The sequence below is a fragment of the Phycodurus eques genome, chromosome 17, assembly GCF_024500275.1.
Source record: "Phycodurus eques isolate BA_2022a chromosome 17, UOR_Pequ_1.1, whole genome shotgun sequence".
NCBI lineage: Eukaryota > Metazoa > Chordata > Actinopteri > Syngnathiformes > Syngnathidae > Phycodurus > Phycodurus eques.
The window spans coordinates 7,869,532-7,879,537 of record NC_084541.1 but is presented as its reverse complement, the minus strand read 5'-3'; the positions used below and the strand labels follow the sequence as shown (position 1 = coordinate 7,879,537).

At 40.0% G+C, this 10,006-nt stretch overlaps 1 protein-coding gene across 4 annotated transcripts in view; it reads left to right on the top strand.

Annotated features, from left to right (window-relative positions):
* Positions 1-4,889: 4,889 nt before the first annotated feature.
* The window catches only part of gdpd5a (glycerophosphodiester phosphodiesterase domain containing 5a), a 29,061-nt gene continuing 23,944 nt past the window's right edge, over positions 4,890-10,006 (top strand). For 3 of the 4 annotated variants that reach the window (XM_061702134.1, XM_061702133.1, XM_061702132.1), the window contains exons 1-2: positions 4,890-5,118; positions 9,271-9,445. In XM_061702134.1, the coding sequence (XP_061558118.1) occupies positions 9,329-9,445 (117 nt within the window). In that variant the 5' untranslated portion in view covers positions 4,890-5,118; positions 9,271-9,328. Of the gene's footprint in view, positions 5,119-9,270; positions 9,446-10,006 lie in introns of those variants that run through there. The other variant, XM_061702135.1, reaches the window with a different exon arrangement.

Sequence of the window (10,006 nt, the reverse complement as noted above, 5' to 3'; positions counted from 1 at the left end):
TTACTGATGATGAGTCTACTGAAACACAGTTCCCTTCTGGATTTACTCATCTGCCTGTACTAAATAAAAATAATGCAGGCCATGAGATCTGAAAGAAAACAATTTTAAATCTGCTATGATCGTTTCATTTACAGTATGTTAAAAGCAAAAGTGATATATGTCTTTGTCCCCACAGGGGCACGATTTATGAAAGTTCGATTATTTTTTTTTAGGTGTCATTATGAGAGCAGATCCCAAGTTTGTTGACCAAGCCATTAATTTTCTCATGTGAAGCTTACTTTTTGAAAACCCCTGCCCTAGACAATTTAACACTTAAAAGTGGGAAAGCGATGGTAACTGTCGTAGCTTCCCAACTAGTAATGGTAAGGTTCAGACAAAATGCCCTGCACATTCCCGTTGCATTTTTCCCATGTATTCTCCGCCCTCTCTGAATTCTGTGCCCATCCCCCGACCACAGGAGTCGCTCGGAGGTTTTTCAAGCAGGACATGCAGGAAGTTAAGAAGCGGATGTGTGTCAAGTAGCCTACAACTGTTCTCTAAGCTTATTTGTGTAGCTTTGCACATTGGGCGTAGACACAAAACGGGTTTTAAATAGTTTTGTGAAATTCCTCTTGTGGAACCCCTCTTCAATATCACCTTAACCCTTACTCTCTCATCCATTTAAGCCCATTGTTTCTGCCTGTATGCCTTTTTTTTTTTTTTTTTTTAAATCTGTCCTGTTCGGCTGCATGGCCTTGCAGAAAGGTGGATCTGTATGCCTTTGTGCTGGAACAGTTTTGCTGTTTAACAGGGGAGTTTGAAATACACCCTCTGCTTTTTATTATTATATATTTTTTTACATTTTTTTTCCCCTATTCTGATGTTTATTGAAAATGCAGCCAGACAGAAAAGTGGTTTAGGCGACAGACAGAAGGATAGAGTGAACAAGGGGCCTTGGGGTGAGAACCACAGCAGAACAATAGTGAGACAGTCTAGATATTTGAACAGAAGTAACATTACAACAGTCATTTGTAGATTGGTGGGGGGCAGGAGGCACCCGGTGACGACACGCAATAACTAACCAAGAGAAACAGATGAGAGGACAGAAAAGGGCAGGACAGGATGTGGGGAAATGAGCAAGGCAGTGCTACTGTCGAGTGGTGTGGTGGGATTCTTTTTTTAGTGTCTAAACACCTATAAGAACATGTGAGTTGACATGTTAGTATAACCTGTGTTGTTTTTAGTGATCCCAGCGCAAGTAATTAACCCCTTTAGCACCATAATAATAGCTATATTTAGTTATTATTTCAGGGGCAGTTTGAAAGATTAAAATTGCAAGAAGTAGCAAGGTTTTACGGTAATTTGAAATACACGTGCCGCGGTGTCACCGATGATACTATGGTTACCATATACCTATGTGGAACAACCTAATAAGTATTTTTTGTTTAATTTGGCTCATCTGGGGGAAAAAAAACTAATCTGTGTAAGATTTATATTTGTGATCTAAATGATGCGAAAATTAACGCGGAAACCACCCTAGAAAAACTCAAAACTTCAATGTTTATTTAACACAAAATCTTACACTGTATACATATGTAATAAAATGGAAAACAGTATAAAAAAAGCCACCAAATACTAATCAGATAATTTTGGACAAGTAAACCAAGGTTAACTTGAAGAGTAAAGTATGGAGGTGTAATTTTGTCATGTCCGTGTGCTCCACGCAGGTTTCAGGCAATGATTTTTGTCCAAGTACAGTATTACAAATGTCTGCTTATATTCATCCATCCATCCATTTTCTGAGCTGCTTCTCCTCACTAGGGTCGCGGGCGTGCTGGAGCCTATCCCAGCTGTCATCGGGCAGGAGGCGGGGTACACCCTGAACTGGTTGCCAGCCAGTCGCAGGGCACAGAAACAAACAACCATTCGCACTCACAGTCATGCCTACGGGCAATTTAGAGTCTCCAATTAATGCATGTTTTTGGGATGTGGGAGGAAACCGGAGTGCCCGGAGAAAACCCACGCAGGCACGGGGAGAACATGCAAACTCCACACAGGCGGGGCCGGGGATTGAACCCGGGTCCTCAGAACTGTGAGGCTGACGCTCTAATCAGTCGCCCACCGTGCCGCCTGCTTACATTCACAACCTTTTTAACTCATTCCCTGCCAATGTCATCTAAAGACGTTAATGGCGTTTTTTAACGGGGATGGGGGGTGGGGGGGGGGGGGGTCTTGTGCTGTTTATGTGTGATCGTCAAGCCTCTGGATGACTGCAATGAGGAATGATACCCTGTAGAGGGCAACAATGCCTTGAGGTGAACGTCCTTCTCTCAGATGAAGAAGGTGGAGGCGGGGACGAGGAGACAATGAGAAGATGCAAGCATAATGGCGGAAAAGAGAGAAGACAAAATGGAAAAAAAAAAAAAAAAAAAAAAGCTTTTGGTACTCGAAATTTATTGCGGCAAGGCAAGAAAAATATTCCTGCGACCGACAGGAATGACGCCTTAGATCGTGCAATCTGAGCCGATCCCGTTGTTGCAAAGCTATCGCCAGCCCATACAGATGCTCTCGGGTGCTTGCCAGGTCTGCAGACCAGGATTTGAGTTTGATTTGGGACCCGGAATAGTCAGATGAGTGAACTCCCTCCGGATCGCCGAGCTTCATCCCAAAATCCTCCGGATGATAATGGAGACGAATGTAACTCGTTTCCAGTTAGCGTTAGCTACATTTAACAATCAAACACTCGCGTTCATTCCTTGTTACATAAACATAATTTAGTCCCACTAGTTCACATTGCAATGCAACATCTGTTGCCAGTACTGATTAGAATTTTCCATTTCCAGATCGTCCATCTTGACTCAACACCCGCGAGTCGAACGTCTTTTAGGATTGCGACGAAGACAAGTAATTTTTTTACCCTTGCAAAACACATAATAAAAAGTATCCGCTAGTAATGTATTTTTTAAAACTTGCAGGTTGTATGCATCCAGCAGACGTCTGACTCCCATTCCAGTACGCAGTGCAAACAAAATAAATAAATAATTGAAAGCTTTTTTTCCACCTCCACCTCCCACTACAGCAATTTTAACAATGTATTTTTGTAGTTATAGTTATATTTCTAAACTGCACAGGTTGTGTTTCGAGGAGAAGTAGGGACTCGTTGTAGCCTCACTCTTCCCCCACCACCCCTCTCATTCATGCACATAAATTCTGTCTTACTTCGGCTAATCTTCATTCCTTTGCTTTCCAGTACATGCCTCCATCTTTCTAACTGTTCCTCCACCTGCTCCCTGCTTTCACTTCAGATCACAAAGTCATCTGCAAACATCATGGTCCACGGGGATTCCAGTCTAACCTCACCTGTCAGCCTATCCATCACCACTGCAAACAGGAAGGGGCTCAGGGCTGATCCCTGATGCAGTCCTACCTCCACCTTAAATTCATCTGTCACACATACAGCACACCTCACCGCTGTTCTGCTGCCCTCGTACATGTCCTGTATTATTCTAACATACTTCTCTGCCACTCCAGACTTCCGCATGCAGTACCAAAGCTCCTCTCTGGGTACTCTGTCATAGGCTTGTGTTGCAGTTGCAATTATATATATAGAGAGGTATAAACCACTTTTAGATCAACCAAGTAATGTATACATACAGTAAATATATTGTATTATAGCTCAATTTTAATTTATGATTCAAACCCCCCCTGCATTTTAGGTTAATTAAAAGCTCCAAATTGTCCATAAGTGTTCATGCGAATGTGAGTGTCAACGGTCGTCGATAAACGCATAAATGTGTTTGGCTGATCACCAGTCCAGGGTGTACGCTGCCTTCCGCCCAAACGTCGGCTGCCTACAGTCTCCAGTTTACCTGCAACCCTAATGAGGACAAGCGAATGGATGTACATTATATTATATGTACATTATATTCCTTGAATTGCTCCACCTTGACTCTAAAATACTTGAGTCACAGTATTAGCTCTGCTAGTGAAGTGCCTGTACATTGTTTGGGCTTAGAGGGATCTGACATAATTATCCACAGCTAATCTCCGACTCCCCGGCTCGGAATAGATCTCTACCTGTTCGGCATGTGTCGCTTCCACGGTGGTGTCGCCAAACTGAAACAAAACGTTTCTTCGAACCTTTTGTGTCCGTGTCTGCTCTCGTGGTATCCCGTTAATCTCACCCTGGCCTCCACTGCATTTCTGCTTGGTGAATTCCAGGCAGTGCTAACATTTTGAATAGATGGGCCAACACTCCTTGGTAACAGCCTCCCCCCACAGTGAACTTTAATGAAGTTATTTCATTGTTATTCCCCTTTAAACATTCCATTCTCTACACTTAACTTTGGTTGTCATCATCTCAAAACACCATTCAATTTGACACAAATCACTCAACATATTATCCTGTTTTATCTCAATTAAAATATTTTTTTTTCCAATGAGTGGAATTGGACTTTGGACAGTTATTATAATCTAAATATACAGTAAGGGATGCCGATGGGTATCCGAAAAAACATAAGGGGTGTCATGGTGCACTAAAACAAACAAACCTTTTTGAAAACAGTTTCAAAAAAAGAATTGATTTTTATTATTATTATCGAAGGCTGTTCAGAATCTCTAAATCAAATAGAGAAAGTGAAATTGCACCAAAAAAAAAAAAAAACACACACACACATTTTAGGAGTTGCCCAATATTATATTTTTAAATAATATTTCGGAATCACTTTTAGTGAAGCTCCAGTCACATTTTGTCTCACGACAACTACAGTTTAATTTCAAATATATACCTTAGCTCAGTAAAGGTTGTGAAACAGTAACATGCAAGCCTTTTAGGAAAATGTTATGATCCTTTTCTTTTGACACTGTGGGCCGTAGCTCCTCCCACACACCGAGGAGCGGCTGACGCACGAATGACAAGTGCACTTGCGTCTGTCTCCAGAGCAACAGCTACTTTCAAGATTAGAACAGTTAATGCTTCCCTTCCTCTGCCGGGTTCCAACTCTTTTATATTCAGGGTCAACTAATGTGTGACAATTGTCAGTCTCACGTGTCCGATTTGAAATGTACTTTGAAATAACGACGTCATGTGACATTTTGATGTATTCAGGTCGTCCCGAAGAAAATTAAGGCTGAGTTGAGGTAAGGAAATTGTATTCTCACTTCGGATTATCTTCTATAATATCAGTGACAGTCACTTTGTTTTCATTGGTTTTGCTCTGTGTAATTATAATCAGATTTAAATGGAGTTTATTTCCTTGGATTAGATCTTGTAGTAACCTGTTCTCTCGTACAGTTTTTCTGCATCCGACACAGCAATGGCAATATTGCACAAAAATGAACTAAAGCGAGGTGATTAGTGATCATGATTGAATTTGTCAGTGAGTTAAATTGAGCTCCAGAAAAGAGGCAAATGCATGCGTGGTTAAATAGATAATAAAATCATGGGTAATGCTGTATTTGTTTTGTTTGTGACAGCTGTATCATAGGTTCCCCTAATGATATTGCACGCCTTGTTATAGTCATAAAGAAGCAGTGGCGTGCAGAGTTGTGCGGCGAGCGGATGGTGGCAATAGGAATCCAACTTGGGGGGTGGAGAGGGGGAATTATGAATTGTCGTTTGTCTATATGGGCCATAAACTCTCCGGTATGCTTAAGTCAGGAAAGGTTGGCAGCGCTGCGCTTTTGTAGTACAGAAAATGGATGGATGAGTGATGAACCTAAAGAGGGCAGAACAGTGGTCACGCGGTCTGCCTCCTGTTGAGAGGTCCTGAGTTTGAAGCTGAGACCGTCCTGGGTAAATTTTGCATGTTCCACAAACATGAATGTTATTTTAAAGTAAATTGTCCATTGGTGTGATGTGAGTGGGTTTCTCTATACAGTTGAAACTAGAAATTTACATACACTATATAAAGTCACATTTGCTTTTTTTTCCTCACTGACATGAAATTAGATGAAACGTTTCCCTTTCTAGGTCAAGTAGGATCATTAAAATTATTTCTATTTACTAAATGTCAGAATGCCAAAATGCTTAATGCCAGAATGATATTTTAGACAATTTTTCATTACTTTTTTTCAAAGTCAGAAGTTTACATACTGTACATTGCATTGGCATTTGGAACAATTGGCTGGATACTGTGTGACTTGGGTCAAACGTGTATAATTGAGCCAAGTTTGTAGGCCGCCTTGCTCGCACCTGCCTTTTCAGATCTGCCCATAAATTTTCAATTGGGTTGAGATGAGGGCTGTGCAATGGCTGCTCCCAAACATTGTCTTTGTTTTTCTTAAGATACTTCGTGAGCAGTTTGGCAATAGGCTTTGGGACATTGCACATTTGGAAGACCCATTAGCGCCCCAGCTTGAACTTCCTGGTTGATACCTTAAGATGTTGCTCCAGTATGTCCACATAAAGTTCTTTCCTCATGATGCCATCTATTCTTAGAAGTGCACCAGTACCTCCTGTGGTGAAATAATCCCACAACATGATGCTACTACCACCGTATTTCAAAATTGGGATGATGGACTCATGTTTGCAAGCTTCCTTCTTTTTCCTCCAAATGTAATGATGCTCATTATGGCCAAACACTTCAATTTTAGTTTCATGAAGTTCACAGGACATGTTTCCAAAAATTAAGGTATTTGCCCCTGTGTGCATTTGCAAACTGTAATCAGGTTATTTATTTTTTTCCATTTCTTTTGGAGTAATGGTCATAGAACCCGTCTCCTTCCTGAGCCACATGATGGCTTGACATTCCCATTGTGTTTATACTGCATATAATTGCTTGAACAGATGAATTTGGCAACTTCAGGCATCTGGAAATTGTACCCAAGGATGAAGCAGACTTGTGCAAGCCCACAATTCTCTTCCTGATATCTTGGCTGATTTCTTTTGACTTTCCCGTGATGTTACATAAAGAAGGAGTGTGTTTCAGTTGTGCCTAGTTCAAATATATCCACAGGTGTGTCTCTAATTAACTCAAATGTTGTTCATAAACCATCAGAAGCTTCCAAAGATATGACATCATCTTTCAAAAGACATATTTGAATAATTATAACATCATCATCACACATGCATAAAAATAATCATCAAAATGTAAATACAGCTGTCTTTATTATTCGAATTATAGAATAATCTAGAATTAGTCTCTATTTTTTTAATCTCAGTATAACCAAGCCTTCCTCACAGTATCAAATCAATGAATCGATGGATGCCTCACAACTAGCAGAACAGCACATCATTCCACTTATTGAAGAATCAGACCAGATAGATGTGAGGGAAAATTGGAATTACCGTGACAAACCAATGCATTTAACCTCTTTTACCAGCATATTCCACTATTGGAGACTATATCGGTTTAAAGATTTAAGATATTATTAATGCAATTATATAGAATTTTCATGATCGCGTGAATGATTAAAGAGTGAAAAGAAGTGATGATGACAGAGATAAAAGACCAGACAGATATAGTACATTTTTTTTTGTTTTAGTGGATTATTGTATTTCAGTATTATTCATTGACTTCATTATTCCACCTCCTGCAAGATTCCTGCTCATGTGGTTGCAAATAGTAACAGCGTCATTAGCACTTTGGAAAAGCTGATGAGGCTCTATGAATGATATACGATGTATGCAAATTACAGGAAGTCATGCAGTGCTCCTTTTAGTATAGAATCAAATCAGCAATTATAGCCAGCACAGAAACACATTCATAAATCGGAGTACATGCTGAACTGGTCGCCAGCCTATCGCAGGGCACATACAGTATAAACAAACAACCATTCGCACTCACATTCGACTTCACCGTTGACTTCATGTATCTTGCTAAATTACCAAAATCGCAGATTTTCTTCACTTTAAGTAATCTTGAACTGATGCTGAATAATATAGTTCAACATTTTTTTTTTTTTTTTTACTGGATTCTGATTTCAAAGTTAGTTATCCATCAATTTGTTGTGTATATGTAATAATATTAGGTGATCATACATTTATATCGGTTCACAGTAGGAGTGTTCGATACCACTTTTTCTAGACCGATACCAGTACGTATGAGTATTCACTCTCGATACCAGTATGAATTTACGATACCGAGTACCAATTACCAATACCAGTAGTACAATTTTATTTTGGTCGAGACAGTTGACCAAGGAGTATTTTTTTTGAGTTGGTTGTGCTTTTTAGTTCTAATAATTAATTGCTGGTAATTGCTGCTGTTATTGTGGGACTGAAAATAAAAGTTTTTTCTTTTTATAAGTGCAACCAATCAGGATTGACTCGCTGCATCATCTAATGTATAATAATAATTTAGGCATGTTGCTTTAAAGCAGCTTTAGCCTGCCTGATTCCTGACCACTGGTTTTGTGTGAATCAGATGTATACAAAAATGCATATACTGTGCAGTAAAAAAAATAATTTCCCCTCTGGGATGACTTTTAAAACATGATGTTTTAAGATTAGTCTTTTTATTTATGGATGGCCTCTTTATGAGCTAACCCCGTGAAGATCGGTGGTAGTTTTCTCACTCTCCCTCAGCATTAAATTAAATTAAATGTCTTACCCCATTATTATTCCTTCATTTTGTTTGCTTTTCATGCGATTTTACCAGACGTGACCTACTCACCTTTAAATAGTATTTTGACTTCCCCACGCAAAAGTTTTTCCCTCAAACAAAGTCTAGTGTTGTCATCATAACCGCCTTGTTTTGTATAAACAAACTTCTCTTAGCATGGTATCACAAGGTCATCTAGTTTCTACTGCATATGGACTCTAAATGAATACAACCATGTAATTAAAAAAAACAACAACATCAACTCATTCTGAACCCGAGAAAGAAAAGGTATTTTAGAGAAGCTCCCAACACTATCCTTTCGAGAGAGGAGGGTTCTGACCTAGACTAGTAGTCAATCACAAGACTACCACAACAACCACATTTCCACAGCAGTACAGCACAGTTTAACCCCCCTTAAATGTTTCACTCTTTGTTATATTGCAGCCATGAATGAAAAGCTTGGTGAAAATGGGCTCAGTCTGCATAGGCTACCTATACCCCTAACTATGAACAGGACAAGTGATGTAGAGAATAGACAGATGAAACTTTGCAGAATCACTTTCAGGCTCAAGAGAAATTTAACACTATGTAAACTGTTTCAATGCACAAAGATGGAAATCCCGCTTCAAAATGTGACTTTCAAACCTTTAAAAAGTGACAGTATTTGTCAAATTGTTACTAAGTACTATAATGCTTACAACTTAAACTGAACAGATGAACTGTTTGGTAACATATCTGTCTTCTTTAGGGTTCAAAGGCCCGTGTGGGATGCTAAGAAACTGGTGGTACGTTCAGGCTAAAGGAGCATGGTGAAACACCAACCCTTGCAGGTCTATGAGAAGCAAGTGCTTGTGTCCTTTATCACTGGCATTTACGGTTGCCGTTGGAAACGCTACCAGCGCTCCCAAGACGACAGCTCCAGGGTAAGATCATAGTTCTCGGTTATTTGTTATTTTGAATCAGTATTGGGCTGTCATGCTACAGCCACCACAGTACAATTCGATTTGACATTGAATCGATATATCACTTAAGCGTGACGTCATAGCAGCATGACGGTGGAACTCAAATGAATTAAAAACGGAAGATGAGTTCAATTGCAATTTTCGACATTCCATTGTCACATGGACAGGTGATCATTCTCTGTCAACCAGTCGAGGGAAAGCAGCATATTGAGCTCCTCTTTACACAAGCGACCCGTTTCTCTACTGCCAAACATTGGACTACACGGGTTTGGAGTAAGGTAGTGGTAGTGTAGCGGTGTCCTCTGCATCCGCTACATACACTGATCTGCGTGCTAAGTGACAAGTGGAATTTGCTGGTTTGGTATCCTGTCTCCATGAGTGATAATACAATTAATGCTTTAATTGACTTCATGAGGGCTGTGTATGCGGCACAGTACCCTTTTTTAGACTCAGGGCTCAACAATTAGCCAACCGTTTGTGTGGCCCTAGTCCCCATGCTAAAGAAAAGCTCTTATAGGGCAC